The 23,152-nt window shown below is 37.9% G+C and overlaps 1 protein-coding gene across 1 annotated transcript in view; it reads right to left on the bottom strand.

Annotated features, from left to right (window-relative positions):
* acadm (acyl-CoA dehydrogenase medium chain) overlaps positions 1-16,050 on the bottom strand; it is a 58,228-nt gene extending 42,178 nt beyond the window's left edge. Inside the window, exon 1 of the mRNA XM_028811193.1 lies at positions 15,932-16,050. Coding sequence (XP_028667026.1) covers positions 15,932-15,949 — 18 coding nt within the window. The 5' untranslated portion in view covers positions 15,950-16,050. The remainder of the gene's footprint in view (positions 1-15,931) is intronic.
* Between the last annotated feature and the right edge of the window lie 7,102 nt (positions 16,051-23,152).

Below are 23,152 nucleotides of genomic sequence, written 5' to 3' on the forward strand. Positions count from 1 at the left end.
ATAGAGTATGCAGGCTCATACAACATGCAAGACTGTAACATTTGTCAAAAGTAAATATTTTTTGTTGATTTGATGTGTTAAACAATTGCTTTGTGTTCTTTTTAAAAAAATGTTAGTTTTTGGAAAAATATTCATCCATGGGAGAAAAGAAACAAAAAAAAAAAAATAGCCCTAAAAGAGTTAAACATGTATGGTAGTGATGCGGTAGTGCTGCTCCCTCGCAGTAAGGGGTCCCCAGGTGTATGTTATATGTAGAGAACTTTATGGCAGGTGTGACGTGTGACAAGGCTCGAAAAAACTGGATGTATGAATGGGTATCGCAAAGGTTTAACTTAAATATTGTGTAAATGCTGGGTTTGTTATCTGGTGGTCAGAGACACGAACACAGAATTCAATGGATGTTCTTCTGACCAGGCTTTCTTTATTGCACGCATGCTGTCTGTCTGACGTACCAAAACCCCAGTTCCTATCCTCCCTTTTTCTTTCTCCACATAACCAATCACCACACAATAAACATCTTTGTGAAATTAAAACTAGTTATAAACTTAGCCCACAGAGTGTTCAGAACTTTAAAAATATTTTCATTATACATGTTTAATTATGCCATCCATTCAGGGTTGTGCCCATCCCAGTAAGCATTGTGCGTGAGAAGCAGGAGCAAATCCTGAGCAAGTCGCCAGCACATTGCAGGGTGAATACGAGCAAAACATACACTAGCAGAGTCAATATAGCATAACAAAACCACACATCCTATATGACTTTGAAAGGAAACTGAAGCACGGCGAGTAAACCCACCAGAAAAACATGCAAATTCAAGGCAGGGTACACCCGAGACATCCTTGCTGTGAGGCAGCAGTGCAACCTCCATGCCGCCGTGCCCCCACATGATTAATACATGCTTTCATGCATTTCATCATGAAATATCAAGTACTTATCTTAGCATTCTAAATGTTCAGAGAGCAGGAATATCACGAAGTGAATGTATTCTGTGTGGCGATCGCTGCGGCGCCTCCTCAGTACAAGAGGCTGTCAGTTTAAGAAGCATGTACTGATTTAACGTGGCTCGGGGAACACTTAACACAAATAATAATAATAATTCATTACATTTATATAGCGCTTTTCTCAGTACTCAAAGTATTTAATGTGCTATATCACTTAAGACGGGGTTTGAGAAAATCTAGTAAATTAAAAATTCATTTTACGATGACGTTTAGTTTACGATGTTCTACTTTAATGATAAATTACGAGAATATCAACATGTCAACTTTAATCTTGACATAAATGGAGAGAATAAAGTAGAAATGTCCAGAATAAAGTCAACATGTCAACTTTATTCTCGTCATAAGCGTCGAGATTAAAGTCAACATGTCGTCACACTATTATTACACAGTACCCAGGTACATTACACTGTATTGAAAACAAATAAAACAAGTACAACTTGGCTTGCAGTATTATCTAGTAGTATAGAAACAGTATTTACACATTTGAACATAATGGTCCACATCCGACCTTTTAAAACGAAAGTATCTCCAGGCAATGGACGTGACTCCTTTTTTTCGGCAAAAGTTCTTTTGTGTCATCATGTTCAACTTTATTGTCAGCTACAGCTTCGGAATATTCTCTGTCCACTTTCACCGCGCAATACCTACACTACTTATTTAGCGGTGTAGCAGTGAAAAAGAGCCCCCGCGCAACACCTCTGTGATTAGCGGTGTACCAGTGGAAAAAGGTCCCCACTTGAACAGTTTCCCGCTATGCCACGTTCTGAACGTCGTTTAGGCAATTTAAACTGGTGTTGCGGTATAAGAAAAATCCATATCATAACAAAAATAAACGGTTTTCGGTATGGACCAGTACACCACCCAGCACTATCCAAAATGATCCAGCCATCCATCCATTATCCAAACCGCTATATCCTAACTACAGGGTCACGGGGGTCTGCTAAAGCCAATCCCAGCCAACACAGGGTGCAAGGCAGATCCCCTTCAAATCCAATTTTTCTGAGTCAGTAAGACACCTTTTGTTCTAGCTATAAAGGCTCAGCACAACACCAATCTTAAGGCAGCATGTAGACTCTGTGATCTTCTGGTCTGAATTGCCAGTTCAAATACTGTATATGTGACGTGGTAGTGTATAAGAAATTTTGGTCTTAAAGCGCGATTGAAGTGCACTGAGATATTCTACAACTCTGTGATGGCCAGGGGTTTTCTATGCTGTGGTGTGCTGGGCTGGTAACAACCCCTCAAGAGAGGCCCATCAAATTAACAAGCTGATTAAAATGGAGTGTTAACCATGGATGCACACTTGACTCCTGGAGGTAGTAGCGAAGGAGAGAATGCACTTCTTCTTTCTTTTGATACACTAACACTGAAGACTTCCAGCCAGCACATTATTCAGGAGGACTGTGGAAAGAAATGCAACTTAAGGCTCCTTTATACCAACAGCAATACATCTTTAAGATCCTTCATATGTATTTCCAGTTGGGATGCTCAGACTGATCAGCTGTCAATTGAAATCGGCCGATTTTCACTTAAAAAAAAAAAAAAAAAAAAAAAAAAAAACTATTGCTGATTGATAAAAAGGCCAATCACAAAAAATATTTTCAGCCCTTGCTTTTCTAAGCTTTATGGTAATTTAGCTGTAGTGCTCCTTTATACAAGTCATTACAATAGCTGAGCCAGTGCACATCTTTTTTTTTTTTTTTTTTTTTTTTTCTTTCTTTCTTTCTTATTCAGCAAACTTCCTGCAGTGTAAACAAAGCGTGTACATTAGCTTGTATGTTAAAGAAAATGGGGGGGGGGGGGGGGGGGGGGGTTGGGGATGAAATAAAGTAAACTGAGAAGTCATCCTGTACAACTACACAAATGGCAAGAAACGCTACTTTACAGAATTAAGTCCTTTTTATTCTGTTCTCTAAATTAAAACGGACATGGCTCGAGTTTGGACAGCATACTTTTTAAAATTCAGCAGCTTACACTTTTAATTGGAAAATGAAGAGGCATTTAAAATTGCTGCTTAGTAAACAATAGACTTTTTTTTTTTTTTTTTTTAAAGATTTGTACTGTGTTTATTATTTGTTGCTGTGTGTCAAACAGCGTTGCATTTTGGTAAGAAACAAGTACTACATAATTGAAATGATAATCAATATAATTACACCTGAAGAATTATGAATGTGTAGATACACTGAAGAAAAGCAAAAACACCTGTATAAATACAGTAAAAGTATGATTTAAAATGATTAAAACATACAAGTGCATGTATATTTACATTTAAGTGCCTTGAGCATGGGAAAGGCGCTATATAAATAAAATGTATTATTATTATTATTATTAAGCAGTACTTAATTGCCGATATCTATTAATTAATTGGGTGAGAATATAATTTTTTTTTTTGTTATTAGAGAAATGGTGACAATTACTTTTTTTAAATTAAGCCTTGTTTCAGATTGGTATATTACAGGAAAAACTAAACAATATGACAGGTTGTAATTATGAGAAGTATTTTATTTTTTCTTATGCCATATGTATTATGGGAAAATATATTTGTACATATATTTTATTAAAGTATGTATTTTAAGAAAATGTTATGAATTTTAGTATTTTATTGTCAATGAATAACAAGCCTACAGAATTTAATATTGTTAATATAAAATTAACAGTTTGCACGTGTGGTCTATAGTTTAATTATAAAAATACACTTTAAATGTAAGACATCAAATTTCTATTTGTCTTCTTGTTCAGGAGATTTGTGCAAAACGTTTACTTGTTTAAAGGGACTTAAAAAAAATCTGAATCGACGGATTAAATAACATTAAATCAATGATCTGTATCGGCCTAAAAAAAAAAAAAAAAAGATCAGAGCATCCCTAATTTCCAGCTTTAATTTGCCTATGAGGATTTTATTTTTTAAACCCAAACTGGACTTTTAAAGTAAATACATGAACTGAGAGAGGATGTACAAAGCAATAGCACTTCAATGGCTTCTGAAATATCAGTTCTAATTTGTGTGCAAATGAAAAGTCTGAGAAAGTGCATTTAATAGGAAAGTATACACAGGAGGGGCAGTTAAAATGGGACAGAGTGGGGGAAGGAGGTGGGATATATGTGATCTGTTAAAATTATGAAAGTGATTTCTCAATGACGATTCCAAACTAACACGATTTTCAAAATAAAATATGCCTATCAAGTATGTAATTCTTGCTATTTCTTTAAGATTATAAACAACAATGCTAGTATTCCCAGAATCTTATTCTCTATGATTGATCGTCTGCTAAGCCCAGGTAACTCAAAGGAATGCCTCAAATACTTCCAGTGAAACTTGTGAGGCTATTGCTGTATTTTTCAACCAAAAAATTAATGATATTAGAAATAATATAGTATTTCTCCCCGACACTCCGGATCCTCTTAAGCCCCAGTACTCTGTTATAAACAAATTAAATTCTTTCACCAGGATAAATTTACCTGATTTACATAAAATAATTTCTCAACCGAGACCCTCCACCTGCATCCTTGACCCAATACCAACAAGTTTTTTGAAAGAAGTATCAGGTGTGCTAATTGATAGCATTCTTGACATAGTAAACTCGTCATTAGATACGGGGGTCTTCCCAGACTGTCTTAAGGCTGCTGTAGTTAAACTCCTACTCAAGAAAAATAATCTTGACCCCTCTGCTTTTGAAAATTTTAGACCCATTTCTAACCTGCCTTTCTTAAGTAAAATTTTAGACAAGGCAGTCATTATGCAGCTAAATGACCACCTCAATAAACATGCTACTCTTGATAAGTTTCAGTCGGGTTTTAGAACAAATCACAGTACAGAAACTGCACTTGTTAAAGTAGTAAATGACTTGCGGGTAAGTGCAGACAGAGGCCATTTATCTGTTCTCATCCTCTTAGATCCGAGTGCCGCATTTGACACCATTGATCACAATATTCTTAGAAATCGCCTTAGTGAGTGGGTGGGCCTCTCTGACAGTGTCTTAAAATTGGTTTGAATCCTACCTGGCAGGTAGAAAATTCTTTGTTAGTTGTGGTAATTACAACTCTGTGGTAACAGACACATGATATTCTATATTGTGTTCCACAAGGCTCTATCCTAGGTCCGCTGCTCTTTTCGATCTACATGCTTCCGTTAGGTCAGATGATCTCTGAGGCATAATGTGAATTACCACAGCTATGCTGATGACACGCAGCTGTATTTATCAATAGCGCCTGACGACCCCGACTCTGTTGTTTCACTAACACAGTGTTTAACTTGTGTTTCTAAATGGATGAATAGTAATTTTCTCAAGCTAAATAAAAAGAAAACAGAAATTTTAGTGATTGGCAATAATGGATATAATGAGGTTATTAGAAATAAACTTGATGCATTAGGATTAAAAGTCAAGACGGAGGTAAAGAATTTAGGGGTAACTGTTAACTGTAACCTGAATTTTAAATCGCATATTAATCAGACCACTAGGACAGCATTTTTTCACTTAAGAAACATAGCAAAATTTAGACCTCTTATATCATTGAAAGATGCTGAGAAATTAGTTCACGCTTTTGTTTTCAGTCGACTAGATTACTGTAATGCACTCCCCTCAGGACTACCCAAAAAAGACATAATCGTTTGCAACTAGTGCAGAATGCAGCAGCTAGAATCCTAACTAGGAAAAGAAAATCCGAGCACATTTCTCCAGTTTTGATGTCACTACACTGGTTATCTGTGTCATTTAGAATTGACTTTAAAATACTGCTTATTGTTTACAAAGCCTTAAATAATCTCGCTCCATCTTATATATCAGAATGTCTGACACCTTATATTCCAAATCGTAACCTTAGATCCTCAAATGAGTGTCTGCTTAGAATTCCAAGAGCTAAACTTAAAAGAAGTGGCGAGTCAGGTGGCCTTCTGCTGTTATGCACCTAAAATCTGGAATAGCCTGCCAATAGGAATTCGCCAGGCTAATATAGTGGAGCACTTCAAAAAACTGCTAAAAACACATTACTTTAACATGGCTTTCTCATAACTTCATTTTAGTTTAATCCTGATGCTCTGTATATTCAATTAATTATCATAACTATTCATGGTGGCTCTAGAATCCGTACAAACCCCAACTCTCTCTTCTGTATCTTTTCCCGTTTTTTTTGTGGTGGCAACCTGCACCACCACCACCTAATCAAAGCACCACGGTGTTCCTACTTTGATGGATTAAAAGCCAGAAGTCTACATGACCATCGTCATCAAGTCCTTCCATGGGAACCCTAAATACAAAGAGGACTGTTCATTTATGTTAGGTAGAATGCCCACACTGGGCTGGGCGGTCTCATGGCCTAGAACACCTGCAGATTTTTTTTTTTTTTTTTTTCTCCAGCCGTCTGGAGTTTTTTTGTTTTTTCTGTCCTCCCTGGCCATCGGACCTTACTCTTATTCTGTGTTAATTAATGTCGTCTTATTTTAATTCTGTCTTTTTTTTTCTCTTTTCTTCATCGTGTAAAGCACTTTGAGCTACATAATTTGTATGAAAATATGCTATATACATAAATGTTGTTGTTGTTGTATAAAATATGTACAATTTTGACAATAACATTAAATGATGACGTTAAACTTAGGTGGCTACCACTGTGGCTGTTTATGAATCCAAACAATGTATTTTACATGATTTATGTATCTCTATAACTGTACTCAAACCAATACATATATTCAAAATTTGAATAAAGCACTGAAACCAGTGTCAATGTTTAAGATGATTTTCATGTCCAAGAATCAAAAATTGTGATAAGAACCAGCTGGACACATTCTATCTAATTGCTCTTTTCACAATCATGGATTAATAAGGCATTTATTCCTGCTAAATATACACCTTCATTTTCTGCACTAAATACTGTTAATTACTTGCTTGACTAGGTAAATTTTACCTCATTTGATGGCTTACGTTCATGTTGTGGAAACAACAGGGAATTTTAGTGGAAGCCTACTATTTACTTAAGCACAAAACATTAAAGGATATTGTGTTAAATTTTTTATGATTATATTTATGCAGTATTCTTTTATAATTTGATGCTGTTATTGAATATGAGCTCTTATTTTCTCCTGAAAATTGAAATATATTTACTTAAACTCTGCACCATATATATGAATGTAATTACCCCGATCTACATGCTGTCAAATAAACGAACCACACGCCGTGGCGCAACGTTAGGGGCATCGCCTCTGGCGCTGACGTCCAAGGTTCGATTCCCAAGAGGGAGTGCAGTGGAGTTTGTACGCCTGATGAGCCCAGAATGAGGGCGAAACATGTGTCGTGTACTCTTTGCATTTATTTGACAGTAAACTATTTCAGCCATTCTATGATCTGCTCCTCACAAACTGAGGGCACTGTGGTGGATGTTAGCAGATTGCTGGCCAACCACAAGCGTTACCTGGTAGGTAACCACCCATACAATCAGATTGTGACACAGACTTCGAATGCCGTGAAAATATATATATATATATATATATATATATATATATATATATATATATTAGGCTTGGGCGGTAATACGGTATCCCGCGGAATCTAAAAATAGCAACGGTATCAGTTTCAATACAGTTATACTGTCATAAAAGCAATGCACTTATATGGGAGACAAGGATTAAATATTAAATATAATTTATTTAATGCCTAAAAATGCGTATGCATGGTTGTCATCACGTGACAGTGTGGAGGAGAAAGAGAGAGGTGGGGAAAGATGGCGAGTCGCGCACCAAGTGACCTGGTCTCGAAAAAGAACACAACTTCTGCAGTTTGGCAGTATTTCGGGTTTCGACCGAACGAGAAGGGAGAGGCGGTAAATACAGACGAGGCAATTTGCAAATTGTGCAACAAAAAGGTGACCGCGAGAGATGGAAATACCTCGAACCTAAGGTCGCATATACGAATCCACCATCCACTCACTGCTGCGAGGATGGACCCGAGTTCACTCAGTGCAACAGTTTCAATGCCTCCCGATGCAGGACCAACAACATCTAGGTCCACCGCCAGTACGCAGCCGATGATAATGGGGGCCTTCGGGAAAGCAACAAAGTACAAAAGGGACAGTGTCCGTTGGAAAACCTGTACTGATGCAGTGACAAAATACTTAGCGAAGGAAATGGTCTCTTTCCACACAGTGGAAAAAAAGTCCTTTACGGACATGGTAAAGGTCCTAGATGCCCAGTACGAGCTGCCTGGACGGAAATATTTCTCACAAACAGCCGTCCCACATTTATATAGTAAAGTTAGAGACAATGTTCAAGTGCTGCTGTCAGCGGCAGACAGTTATTCCTTAACAACTGACATCTGGTCGTCAGTTAACATGACACCATATATGTCTCTGACTGTCCATACAATTACACCTGACTGGAAACTTGACTCCAAATGCCTCCAAACTACGTATTTTCCTGAGAGTCATACAGCGGACAATCTTGCTGCTGCGCTCAGAGCTGCACTTCAGGAATGGCAACTTGACGAGAAAAAACTTTCAGCCATAACCACTGACAACGCTGCCAACATTCATGCCGCAATCAGGTCCCTGCATTGGCCGTGGCTATACTGCTTCGGTCACAATCTAAACTTGGCTGTCACAAATGGATTGCATGACCAGAGGCAAAAAACCGAGCGCGCCCTCGGACTATGCCGTAATATTGTCGGGGCCTTTTCACACAGCTGGCAACTAGTGCTGGGCGGTATACCGGTTCATACCGAAAACCGTTTTTTATTTTTTTTATGATATGGATTTATACCGCAACACCGGTTTAAATTGCCTAAACGACGTTCGGAACGTGGCGCAAGTGGGGACCTTTTTCACTGCCACACCACTAAACACAGATTTGTTGCACTAGGGCTCTTTTTCACTGTTACACCACCAAATAGTGGGCGGTAGCATAGGAATGCTGCGTGGTGAAAATGGACAGAGAGCCTGGAGATACTTTAGTTTTAAAAGGTCAGATGTGTAAATACTGTTTCTATACTATTGGATAATACTGCAAGCCAAGTTGTACTTGTTTTATTTGTTTTCAATACAGTGTAATGTACCTGGGTACTGTGTAATAGTGTGACGACATGTTTTCAAACCCCGTCATAAGTTATATAGCACATTAAATGTTTTGTGTTAAGTGATTCTTAAACTGACTTCTTCTTGCACTAGGAGGGGGCGCCGGCAGCAATCGCCGCACAGAATACATTCACTTCATGATCTTCCTGCTCTCTGAACATTTAGAATGCTAAGATAAATACTTGATATAATTTTCATGGTGAAATGCATTAAAGCATGCATTAATCATATGGGGGCACGGTGGCGTGCCTGCCTTGCATTTGCATGTTTTTCTGGTGGGTTTACTCAGCGCTTCAGTTTCCTTTCAAAGTCATGTAGGATGTGGGGTTTTGTTGTGCTATATTGACCCTGCTAGTGTATGTTTTGCTTGTATTCATCCTTCGATGGGCGCAACTCTGAATGGATGGCATAATTAAACATGTAAAACGAAGATATTTTTTAAAGTTCTGAACACTCCGTGGGCTAATTTTATAACTAGTTTTAATTTCACAAAGACGTTTATTGTGTGGTGATTGGTTATGTGGAGAAAGAAAAAGGACGGATAGGAACTGGGGATTTGGTACGTCAGATAGAGACAGCACGCGTGCAATAAAGAAAGCCCGCTCAGAAGAACATGCATTGAATTCTGTGTTCGTGTCTCCGACCACCAGATCAAAAAAAACAACATTTACACAATATTTAAGTTAAACCTGTGCGATAGCTATTCATACATCCAGTTTTTTGGAGCCTCATCACACCTGCCATAAAGGTCTCTACACTGAACTTATACCTGGGGACCCCTTACTGCCAGGGAGCAGCACTACCGCCTCCCTACCGTGCTTTTTTAATACCTGCTTTAATGCATTTCATCATGAAAATGATATCAAATATTTATCTTAGCATTCTAAATTTTTAGAGAGCAGGAATACCATGAAATGAATGGATTCTGTGCGATGATTGCTGCCTCCTCTTAGTGCATAGGAAGTCAGTTTAAGAAGCATAGTGATTAACAACTGGGTCGGGGAACACAACACAAAGCATTTAATGTGCTGCATTAACTTATGATGGGGTTTGAGAAAATCAAGTAAATTAAAACATTGATTTTAGGATGAAGTTTAGTTTATGACATTCTACTTTAATTATGAAGTAAACTATGAAAATAAAGTGGAAATGTTGACTTTAATCTTGACATAAGTGTCAAAATTAAAGTGGAAATGTCGAGAATAAAGTCAGCATGTCGACTTTATTCTTGACATATACCGGTAGTTTGTTTTTTTTCTTCCCTCTTTACTGTATTTTTTTTTCTTCACCGTGGTCCAAATGCACTTCCGTAGGGCTATACCACAAATAGCATTATACAGTAAACGTAAGTTGCAGTTATTTTATTTATGTATAAAGCTTAGCTTGAAGCAAGGTCCATATTAATGCAGTTTGCCTAAATGATGGTACAGTTGGTAAGGATGTCATCACAAAGTTGTACTTGTTTTATTTTATTTTAATTTGGTGAATACTGTGTAATGCACCTGGGCTTGAAGTCTTGAAGTAATAGTGCAGCTATCAGTAATAATACTATTATTTATTTTATTGTTATTATTTATTAGTTTAAATATTATGCAGTTTATTGATGGTAAAGTTGTTGAAAAAGTCACTTTAACGTGTCAGTGGACAGAGATAGTTAACATTAACAAAGTGTAGTTGGTTCACAAAAAATATTTACTATTTATTACTTTTCTAAGACATGTTCAGTGCAATACAAGTTTTGACAAGCACCTCTGGATATTTTACTAAGTCTAAATGCCTCTTTCGATGGTTGAAAATATGTTGTCAAAATCATAGTTTAAGTTGTTTGCAAAATTTGTTCAATAAAAAGGTTCTATATTTTGACTGCAACTGTCATGCAATGTGATTCCTTCTCTTCATTAGTGTCACCCCCTTGAAAACTATCACTTTATGGGGCCATGCAGACCTGTATTAATACTTGTGTGCACATTAAAATGTTTTTTTATACAATGTACAATTCTCATAACAGTCTAACAGGTTATTCTTAGCCAGTCTACTGCAGTAATTGCAGTGGAAAATGTGGTTAACATCCACTCATGCATGGGGAAAAAAATACCGTCAAATACCGTGAAACCGGGAAAATTTAGAAAAATACCGTGATATAGAATTTTGGTCATACCGCCCACCCCTACTGGCAACGTAAGCATGAACTCCACAAGAAGCAAGTGGACTTGGGACTCCCAAAACATAGTCTCATAACGGTATGCATAAAACGTGCAGAGAGTTCCTCAGGGGCAGGGGCTCAAATATAAAAAAAGGGGCATATATATATGCTTTGCATCACATAAATAAATTATATTGAAAAGTAGGCTATATTAAAATAGAAAACCATTTTTTAAATTGTAATTTTTTTCCCGTATTTTTTATCAAATAAATGCAGGCTTGATGAGCATAAGGGACTTATTTAGCCTAAAATAAATGTGCATGCAAATTTGACCAAATGGAATAATATACGTTAATGGACTTATTTACCGTATTTTTTGCACCATAAGACGCACCTGACCATTAGACACACCTAGGTTTAGAGGAGGAAAACAAGAAAAAAAATATTCTGAACCAAATGGTGCACTAATATGTTTAATAAAATATAGCAGAATAATATTTCAACCATGTAAATTCAACAGCGGTATTAAGAAACATCACTGTCATTAACAAATAAGGAGAGACTTTAAGGTTCAAGCACTCTTCTAGTTTTATGGAAACCCCAAGAACTCCTCATCACTAGTGTCAGAATTTATTAAGCTCAGTTGCTCACAATCACTTTGCAGCATCACGTACCTATCATCACACGACATAACCTGTCCAAAGCCACCAGGGGACAAAGCACGTTTGGACCAATGCTCCCTGAAGTTATATCGGCAGTCTAGTCCCATCTATATTTGTAATGCCACAAAGCCCTTCATCTCGTGTTTTGTTGTGGGTTTCCAGTTTGAAAAATGAGAATGCGGTGCAAGCACAGCCCTCGATTCAAAAAATTGCTCTGCATACCTGTTTGTCTCGTCTGACAGTAGCTGAAAGGCAGCTTCAGGAAAGAACAGCCTGAAGTAGTCCAGCGGCTGGTAATCTATCGAGTCCAGAGTCCAACTCAGTGATAATGCGCAAAACATATGCGCTGAGTATTTTGTTTTCTGCACTCGCTTCGCTCCCTCATGAGATGTAGATGCTATCTTGCCTTTGTTTATATTTGTTTAGATTTCGCAACTCACGCACACCGAGTCAATGAGTCTAACATTCCTCCAAGCACAGAGGGAATGCCTGTAACGTAACAGTGAGTTTTGTCGCCCTCTACCCCTGGATGTCGACTTTTGTCAGGTATTACACATCATGGTCTGTGATGCAATATTCGCTCCATAAGACGCACAGACATTTCCAACCTTCTTTTGGGGAAAAAAAAGTGCATCTTATGGTGCGAAAAATACGGTATTTATGCATTCATTCGTTTATTTAGGCCTATTTATTCATTCATTTGTTTATTTAGGCCTATTCATTCATTTAATCGTTTATTCATCATTCATTAATTAATTCATCCATCCATCCGTTGGCAGGACTGTGCAACTCGCTGGGGCTCCAAACTGGCAATGGTGGAGCGCATCCTCGAGCAGACCCAAGCGATCAGACACGTCCTGTCTGATGACAGAAGGAGCAGCCTGTCCCTCACCTGGCAGGACATGGACGTCTTGAAAGCTGTTCACGAAGCACTGAAACCAGTCGGTGACTTCATTGATAATTTTCTCCTGACAAAATATGTGACCAGTTCCTGTATCCTCCCCATACTACAGCTCTGCAGGGACAATGTGTTGGCTGCGTCAGAAAATGACCTCCAGCTAACAAAGTCAATCAAAACTGGAATTCTAACAAAGCTGAAGGCCAAGTATGAATCCAATTCAGTGCGCAAAATATTGCAAAAATGTACTTTCCTCGACCCTTGTTACCGTGGAGGATATGAGACGGATGACAACGCATTGGCTGAGACCAAGGCTGAATTACAGGCTGAGATCGTGAGCTTAGAGGCAGCAGGTCCAGTGGCCATCAGAGTGGAAGAGGGAGAGGCGCAACCTGCACCCTCACGAAAAAAGATGACTCTGGGAAGTATGCTGCAAAAAAAATCTGATGCAATGGCAGGTCCCGTCGGCATCGGCACCATAGAGGACCGAGTCGGAGCTGAAATAACAGCCTACTGTTTGGAGCCAGTTACTCAAGGAGACGAGGACCCACTTCTCTGGTGGAAAAATGCTGCCGGGCGTTTTCCCCAGATGTCGCGAGTGGCACGAAAGTACCTGTGCGTCTGTGCCACAAGCACACCATCGGAGCGGGTTTTCAGCACCGCAGGTAAAGTTGTCGGTCCACAACGTGCCCTGTTAAAGCCGGACAAAGTAAACATGCTGGTTTTTCTAGCGAAAAATCTTGACTAGATTGATGCCACTTGCCATTCGTTCCTATTCGCACTGTGTTTATTTTTATTTATTTAATTGATTCAGGTATTTTTATTTGGTTTACGTTAAAAACAATATTGGAAAGAAGACTGGAAAGAAGTTTTTGTTTAGGACTATTGCTTTGCAATACTTTTTATAATATGGATGATGTTTATGTTAATTCAACTCTGGTTGACTGCTGTGGGTCTATTTGCACTTTTTTATAAGCTGCTCTTCTTTGTTATTAAAAGTTGTTCAGGCGGTGTGATTTAATTTAATTGATTTGTGTGCGCGTCTCCGCGCGAAAACTGTTCTGGATGTTTATGTTAATTTAATTCTGTTTGACTGTTGTATTTGCACTGTTTTATAAACTGCTATTTGTTGCTAATAAAAGTTGTTAATATTGTTCTGCATGTTATTTTGTTATTGTTTTAGTATTAGTGTTTGATATTCAGTTTCTGAACGGTTTAGGCACAAGCCAACAGTTTGGTGACGCTGTCTGAGCCTTACGTCACATTTTTTTTTTTTATTATTCACGGTAATACCGTATACTGAGGTAAAATAGGGAGGAGGTTTGACGGTATCAAAATTTGGATACCGCCCAAACTTATATATATATATATATATATATATATATAAAAACACATATACTATATACAGGTATTAGAGAAAAAAAAATAGGAATGGAATACCTGAACAACACCCCCACCTCCTGGACATGTTTATGTCTTACAACATGCAATTCACAGAAAACGATTAGAAAATTCAAGTAGGGGGGAATAAGTGTTTATCAATCCTATATACAGTTTTTTTAATGTAGATATATCCATAAATACATAACCACTACGTCATAATGAGCTGGAGAGTAATTCTGACCATGGCTTTATTACACTCACATTCAAGGTGCTCCAAAAACAGCTGAAGAAGGAAGCATGTTCTGGTACGTGAAATTGCCTACCTCTGCCTATCAGTAACTTACATCAAACCCAACCGGGTGTACAGTATACGCTGTTTATTGCAGTCAGTACAAGTTTGATAAAATCGGCAAATACTTATTCATATTTTAAAATGTGTTTTCTGTGCCTGTAATACACAGTACTTGAACATGTAAATCTCTTACATTGTCAGTACAGTATTGCATTTACCATCTTAAAAACGGAGATCGATTAATCAGTTAAAAAAAGAATACACCTACTGTACATCATATATGATCTAACTCATGCCTTTGCGCTTAACGTATGGTTCCTTCAACAGTATGAATTTTGAGTAAAAAATGTAGGCATAAAATGCACGTACCTGAAAGAAAAAAAAAAAAAAACTTTAACCCTTTACACGTTTATTTCAAATTTAAACGTTTTTGCACTGAAGCATCGCCTACAGAAACAACGATATAGCATGCCTAGTTAAGTTTGGATATCACTGCCACGATCTCAATGATATTATGACTATTAGCGTACCCCAATTTGCCTGAACTTGGATAATTTTGGCAGCCTCTCCTCTCTGTTAGGACTTTAGAGTGAACTAGAAATGGGACATGGCTTTCCACAGTTACCTGAAATTAAGCAACTAAAAGGCTACTTACAACAGCTACTGTTGTGGTTTGCATAGTGTAAGACTACTGAAATGTGCCCTCACAATTCGAACTGGTCAAAATAAAATTTCCCCGTAACCATGTTATTAAAATTCGTGGCAACAGTATATACATACAATACAAATAAACGCTTATCTTCCCCCTTGTTTAAATAAACAATGCGTGAGGTAAATTAAGGAAATTGTGTATTCAATACAGTAACTGTTTGATAAAGTTTATGAATAGTCAAAGGGCAGGAATTGACCGATTACGCGAAGTGTAACATTATAGCTGAGAAGAGTCAAAGCAGACTGAAGGAACGTTAAGACAACAATATCAGTCAATAATTTTCTTGCATTGTTAATAATGAACACAGTAAGAAGCCACTGCTGTTTAAGCACAATTATCGATAATTACACGCACCGGTACAATAAATGAACCGAAATTTAAACTCATGTTCAGGCTAAAAACATAAGTTCCATGTATATACCAAGTTGTGATCGTTGTCTATCGTAACCTCGATCAGCCAGCCATATCTATCTACTTATCGGAAGCGTCATCCATGCTGTACATTCCTGCATTTCTTGAGTAGGTTGTTCACACAAACCTCGCACTTCACACGCATTCCACGACACACTTCTTCGCTTCCAAACATCTGATTTTTTTCGGAAATGTGATTTAAACAAAAAAACTGCCTATTACCTCCTAAACAATGGTCGACACAATACAAAGATATAGAAACCCATTTCTGCAAAGTACTTCAAACACATAAGTATTACGATTTTAAAACAAAACGGTACTTATAAAAAATATTTTCCTGCACAATTAACGAAAATATAATCAAAACACTTCACCTGAGTGAAACGCAACATGCTTGCCGCTGGATTGAACGGATCCTACACAAAGACCTTTGAACGTTTAATAGGCAGGCTGTCTAAAGCGAGATTTACAGCACGCTACGTCACGTCAGGTCACATGGTGTAGCGTCGTGACCTTTTACCTATTTACATATTCAGTTCAGAGGTTTTGTATTGTAAATCGCTTACACTTTCAGTTTAAGATTTAAAGGTAGCCTGAAAATTGTGTTGTTGTTCGTGAACATTGAGTGAATAATGCATAAAAATATATTTTATGAACTTCCTTTACTTTGATAATAGATCCCAATGTATTTATGTTATAATGTAAAATAAGTAAATATTTCAAGTGTTTAGTGGTTTATTTTCTCAATATTCCCAGCAACCACTGATACCTTTTTACTATCTGACAGCTGTGCTGACACTAAAGCTGTGCCAGTCAGTAAAATGATCAGAGAGTAGAATTAAAAATAGGTCACATAGAAAAGCAACTGAAAAGAAGGGCATAGAACAACAGTGCCAATGGTGAGTGCCAGGAGGATGGCTTGGCAGCAGAGTTAGAACTGCTGTGTAGTTTCTCCTGGATTCTAGCAAGGCATGTAATGAATATCACTGAGGGAGAAGATCACCAGCTTTGGGTTTGTTTATTAAGCAATCTTCAACGACTTGAGATTACGAGTGTCAACTATGACCGCAGGTCCTGCTCACTTCCAAGAACATATGATAGAACTGCTAAACCATGTACCTGATATTCATTGCCGTAGGTAGTAGTTTGTGTGGAATTGTTGTTCTTTAATGAATTTATTTAAGATTTTGGGTATACTAAAAATGTTCACTAACACCATAAGTATTAATTACTAATGTAACAAAACAGCATACAGAATGGTGTTGACTCGTCTTTTGCCTTGGTGCACTACAAATAACCTCGTACTCAATACCACCAAGACAGTGGAAATAATAATTGACTTTCACAAACAGTGGTTACAGCCTCTCCCTTTAGAAATGAATGATTGTGCAGTCAATATAATGGAGTCCTCCAAATTTTGGGACACAGCTATCACATACACTCTCAGCTGGGACATTAACACTCCTTCCAACACTAAAATGGTTCAGCAGCTGATATACTTTTACATTAAGTAAAGAAATTAAATATTTACCAGCCCACCCCAGTACAATTTTACAAAGCCATGATTGAAAGTGTGATCACATTTTCCATTGTTGTCGACTCCAAAAATAAATTACAGTGTGTCGTAAACTCTTGATGAGAAAATAATTGGCAATACTCTTCTATCTGTTGCAGACCTGTACACACTAGTGTCATAAACTGTGTCAAAAGGATCACCACTTTACGGTTTTAGACTCAATTGCTTCGCCCAAGATACACTGTAATAAGGGAAGACCTGCTCCCTGGCTAAATGAAACTACGCAATCGCTGCGCCGTGCCTGTCGAGCTGCTGAACAGTGTTGGAAAAAAGATGGACTGATTGTTTCTAAACAGATTTTTAGGACTTCTCTATTCAACTTCCAGGCAGGCGTTAAGAAATCTAAACATGATTTCTTTGCTGATTTAGTATCCTGTCATTCTAAGAATCCTAGGGTCTTATTTAATTCAATTAATGTGGCCATTCACCCTCATTCAATGATGGGATTAAATAGCACTGTTCATTCATGTGAGCAGTTTCTATCATTCTTTGTCAGCAAAATTGATACTATCCGCTGTGGCATTGTTTAAACTGGCTATGAACTTCCTTAAACTTAAACAGGGCATTGTCTTAGAATCCTTTGATCTAGTCTCACTTTCACAGTTAAAAAGAACTATTGACACCCTTAAACCAGCTCCCAGCCCTCTCGATATTAATAATAATAATAATAATAATACATTTTATTTATATAGCGCCTTTCCCATGCGCAAGGCACTTACAGAATATAATAAAGAACGGCAGAATATACAGTATATAGCATTGTACAAACCAGATAAATAAATAAAGAAGATTAAGACAGTAAATTCTGAAAAAAAACAGACAACATAATTGATGGTCTAGCACACACACATACAGGTTACATGAGCATCTTGACAGAGAAGTAAACTGAGAGAAAGGTAATAAAGTCAAGTAGAGCTAAAAGCCTTCCTGAACAGATGAGTTTTGAGTTGTTTTTTAAAAGTCAGCTGACCTGATTAATTTCGGTAGGTCATTCCAGAGTCTGGGCGCTATACAGCTGAAGGCCCTGTCACCCATGGAGTGTAGATTAGTGAGGGGCACAACAAGATTACCAGAATCAGAGGACCTTAGTGGGCGGGCAGGCACATAGTGATGGAGAAGGTCACTGATGTAGTTTGGTGCGAGGTTATTTAAAGCTTTGTAGGTTATTAGTAGGATTTTATATTCGATTCTGTAGGACACAGGGAGCCAGTGAAGACGGAGCAGGATGGGTGTGATGTGCTCGCTGCTGCTGGTTCGAGTAAGGACTCTTTCAGCCGAGTTTTGAATAAGCTGGAGCTGTGATATAAGATTAGAAGGGGCACCTGCCAGTAGGGAATTACAATAATCGATGCGGGATGTGATAAAAGCATGGACAAGTTTCTCAGCATTAGAGAAGGAGAGGAAGGAGCGAACACGGGATATGTTACGGAGGTGAAAGTAAGAAAGTTTCTTAATGTGATTTATGTGGGCGGAGTAAGTGAGGGAGGAATCAAAAATGACACCAAGATTTTTTACAGTAGAGGCAGGTCTGATGAGATCACCGCCAAGATGGACTGGGAAGGAGCTCATTTTATTAAGTTGCATTTTAGTCCCAATTTGCAGGAGTTCAGTTTTATTGCAATTTAATTTTAAAGAGTTCTGCTCCATCCAGGTTTTAATTTCACTAAGGCAGGCTGTGAGTTGAGAAACCTCTGATGAAGTTCCACTTTTAACATTGAAGTAGAGCTGAGTATCATCTGCATAAAAATGATAACCCAGTCCATAGCTACGGATAATATGGCCAAGGGGAAGCATATAAATACAGAAAAGCAGAGGACCGAGGACAGAGCCCTGAGGGACTCCTTGTGTGACTGGCACGGAGTTGGATCTGCTGTTGCCAAGGCTAACAAACTCTTGCCTATCAGTCAGATAGGACTTGAACCACTGGAGGGCAGTGCCAGAGATACCCAGCATGTTCTCCATTCTGGACAGTAGGATGTCATGTCTGACTGTGTCAAATGCTGCACTGAGGTCTAACAGAATTAATATGCTAGTTTGTCCAGAGTCTGCTGCCATAAGCAAATCATTGGTTACCCGTAGCAGAGCAGTTTCACAGCTGTGCCGCGCCCTGAAACCAGACTGAAAGGGTTCCATCAAATTATTAGAGGTTAGGTAATTGGTGAGTTGGGAAGCTACAACACGCTCAAGAACTTTTGACAGGAAAGGTAAGTGGGAAATAGGCCGGAAATTGTTAAGATTGTCAGCATCAAGGCCAGACTTTTTTAACATTGGGGTTACAGAAGCAATTTTAAAAGTGAGCGGCACGGAGCCAGTGTCAAGGGATGAGTTTATTATTGTTGTAACAGTCGAGATTATGGCATGAAGGCAGGATTTAAGTAGTGTGGTGGGGATGGGGTCCAGTACACAAGTAGTCGGCCTCATCTTACAAAGCAGGTTATTAACAAACGCAGAAGTGACTGGTGAGAACTTAGAGAAGGAGCTGGATGGAGTGGGAAAACAGGGAGAGATATAAACAGATGATATATTTATGTTAGTTGAATTATTTAGATCTTTAATTTTGTTATGGAAAAAGTGGAGGAATTCCTCACAGACTTCAGTAGAAGAGGTAGTTGGACCAGATGTGGGTTCGAGTAGTTTATTAACTACAGAGAACAAAACCCTTGGGTTATCATGGCCACTTTCTATTATTCTGCCATAATGGGTGTTCTTGGCAGAAGTTAGTGCTTCTCTGTAAGCTCTTTGGTGGTCAGAGAAAGCCTGGATGTGCACGGTGAAGCCAGTCTTACGTGACATTCTCTCAAGGCGTCGGCCAGCTGCTTTCATAGATCGCAATTCTGAGTTATACCAAGGAGCTGAGCGTTTAAAGGAAACTTCCTTCTGTTTTAAAGGAGCTGTTTTATCTAATGCTGAATGAAGGGCTGAGTTATAGTGGTCAACAAAACTATCTAGTGTTGGTGGAATAGGTGCAGACAGTAAAAGATCTGAAATGGATCCAGAAAGGATAGAGGGACAGATATTTTTAAGGTTTCTGTAAGAAATTTGTCGTTTACAGGTAAGAGGTGGGAGAGGTAATGAGACAGTGAAAAATACTGCTTTATGGTCAGAGAGTCCCAAATCAGTGCTGTAAATGTTGGCAACAGATAGTCCAGAAGTGCAGATCAGGTCCAATATATGACCGCCAGAATGGGTTGGAAAATCAACATGTTGTGTCAAGTCAAAACAGTCCTTGTTCCACCATGTCTCTTAGTGGAAGCCTTTGATGTTTTGGGCCCATCTTTACTAACCATTATCAATGATTCCATAAGTGCGGTCCGTCCCTGTCTAAAAAAGGCAGAATTAGATCCTGGAGTTTTAGCCAATTTTCGCCCAATTTCCCAACTGCCATTTCTGGCTAAAATTCTAGAAAGAATTATTTATAATCAATTGGTCGATCACCTTAACTCCAATAATTTATTTGAGATCTACCAATCTGGCTTTAGGCGTTTTCATGGTGTTGAAACGGCACCCCTGAAAGTGTTAAACGACATCTCTCTTATTACTGACTCAGGTGATGTGGCTGTCCTTCTCCTCCTTGACCTGTCCTCTGCCTTTGACACTATTGACCATGAGATATTGCTGATGCGGCTTGAACATCTTGTGGGGCTTAAAGGGGCTGCTCTTAACTTGTTCAGGTCATATTTAACTGGTAGACACTTTTCAGTAACTTTAAATTCCTGTTTTTCATCTACTGCTCCTCTTAAATATGGTGTTCCTCAGGGATCCATTTAGGGTCCTATTTTATTCTTTATATACCTTCATCCTATTGGTGCTATTTTTAGGAAATGTAACATTTCTTTTCACTGCTATGCTGATGACACACAGGTTTATATTCCTTTCTGCAACTCTGCAATAAATCAACTACACAACTGTCTTTCTGAACTAAGATCCTGGATGGCTAATCATTTTCTTGATCTGAATAAAACTAAAACGGAGGTGCTTATAGTGGGTCCATCAGCTAAAGCCCAAATTGGTCTTGGACTTCTCGGCTCTTTCTCTGTCTTTTGCAAACCTCAAATCCGCAATCTCGTTGTAATCTTTGACAGTAACCTCTCTTTTGAGAAACAAGTAAATTCTGTAGTCAAGAGTTGCTTTTTCCAGCTTCGTCTATTAGGTAAGATCAAGCCTTTTTTATCTTCTAGGGATCTTGAGAAAGCTACTCATGCGTTTATTTTTTCTCGCCTCGATTACTGCAACTCGCTGTATTCTGGGATTAGCAAATCCCTGAGGCACAGGTTACAGTTGGTCCAAAATGCTGCCGCTTGCTTTCTGGTTGGGGCAAGAAAGTATGATTATGTTTCTCCTATTTTAGCTTCTTTACATGATTGATTTTAAAATCTTGTTGCTAGTTTTAAAATCTTTACATGGGCTTGCTCCTGCCTATTTATCCGAATTGTGTGTTTTACACCAGCCATCCGGAGTGCTTAGATCATCTGGTCAGTTGTTTCTTGTTGTCCCTCGTACCAAGTGTAAAACCAAGGGGGACAGGGCTTTTGCAGCTGCTGCTCCTCGCCTGTGGAACTCTTTACCTCATCATATAAAGGAGTTGTCTACAATTAAACTGTTCAAAACAAGATTAAAAACCCATTTCTATTCTCTTGTATTCTGTGACCTTCAGTTTCCTCATTGTGATTATATAACATCACTTCTATTTATTATTTATTTTATTTTTATTTATGTTCATATATTTTATTTCTATTTATGTTATTTATGTTATTTGTTTGTTTTTTCTTTTATTCTGTTATTGTAAAGCACTTTGGCCACAGCATTCCTATGTTGTTTTAAATGTGCTATATAAATAAATTGACATTGACATTGACCACTGATTGATTTCAACCATCCAAAACTTGTTACAAAACTCCCTTCTGGTAAACGCTTTAGGTCAATTAAAACTAACAATAACAGACTCCTAGACAGTTTCTTTCCCAGAGCCATAGTCTTCACAAACCAGTAATTTAGCCTGTCTTTTCTCAGTTGTTCATGTGTTCTTTCATATACTGTATAAAGGTGTGTGTGTGATTGCACAATATAATGTACACATTTTGTACACTATTCTACAGCTGTTTATAATGTATGTTGTTTAACTTAGTTATTTATGTTATTTTTATGTAATGTCAACTTGTTATGTTACAAGTGGCTCAAAAGCTACCAAGTTAAATTCCAGCATATTAAGCAGTGGCGAATGAAAGGGATTCTGAAAAGTGTACCTGTTGTTTCAGTATACAGTATCTTTCTCTCTCTCTGCTTTTGTGCTTGTAATTGCTTTTAAATTGTTTAAATCATTTATTTTGCTTTTTTTCCTTGTTCATCTAGTCATTTATTTTTATAAAATGTTTAATAGTATTTGTGAAACTTTTCTCATTTTGCATATTATCATCTGTGGTGTCTACTGGGATGCATGCACACTGCTTTAATAGGAAATCGCAGGTGTATGGTTGGTGTTGCTCATCTACAGCTGAGAATTTCTGCTATCAATGAGACCAACTGCAAATAATGTCCATTTGACTGCTATAGTACAGCTAACTACTATGTTTCAGGTGGCTTGTCATATTTTTCTATCAATCAAATAATCCTACTATGGGAGCCAAATATGACAGGACAGCAGAAAATGGCAAGTGAAAAATCCTAACCGTGTAAGTGTAAACATAAAATGTTTGGTTATGTGACTTGAGAGTAATTTAATGTTAGTACTTTGTGAGGGCAGCATGATGATGGGCTATGTCCTAATATGTAAAAATTGCAAAACAGGAAGAGTGATTACTTACTTTTTCACATTACTGTATATAAGTAATTGTAATATATACATGTGACTTGTAAATTGCTTTTTTATAAAAGAGACAATAAGTAACATTATTAGGGCAGCTAAGGATAGCAATGCACCATTTGTTTTGTTTGTTCCTTCAATTTATTCGTTATGTAAGAAATGTATTTAATCTTGACAGCTAGGAGTACTTGTCTTTATCCACTGATAAAATCACTTCTG

The sequence above is a fragment of the Erpetoichthys calabaricus genome, chromosome 10, assembly GCF_900747795.2.
Source record: "Erpetoichthys calabaricus chromosome 10, fErpCal1.3, whole genome shotgun sequence".
Taxonomy (NCBI): Eukaryota; Metazoa; Chordata; class Cladistia; order Polypteriformes; family Polypteridae; genus Erpetoichthys; species Erpetoichthys calabaricus.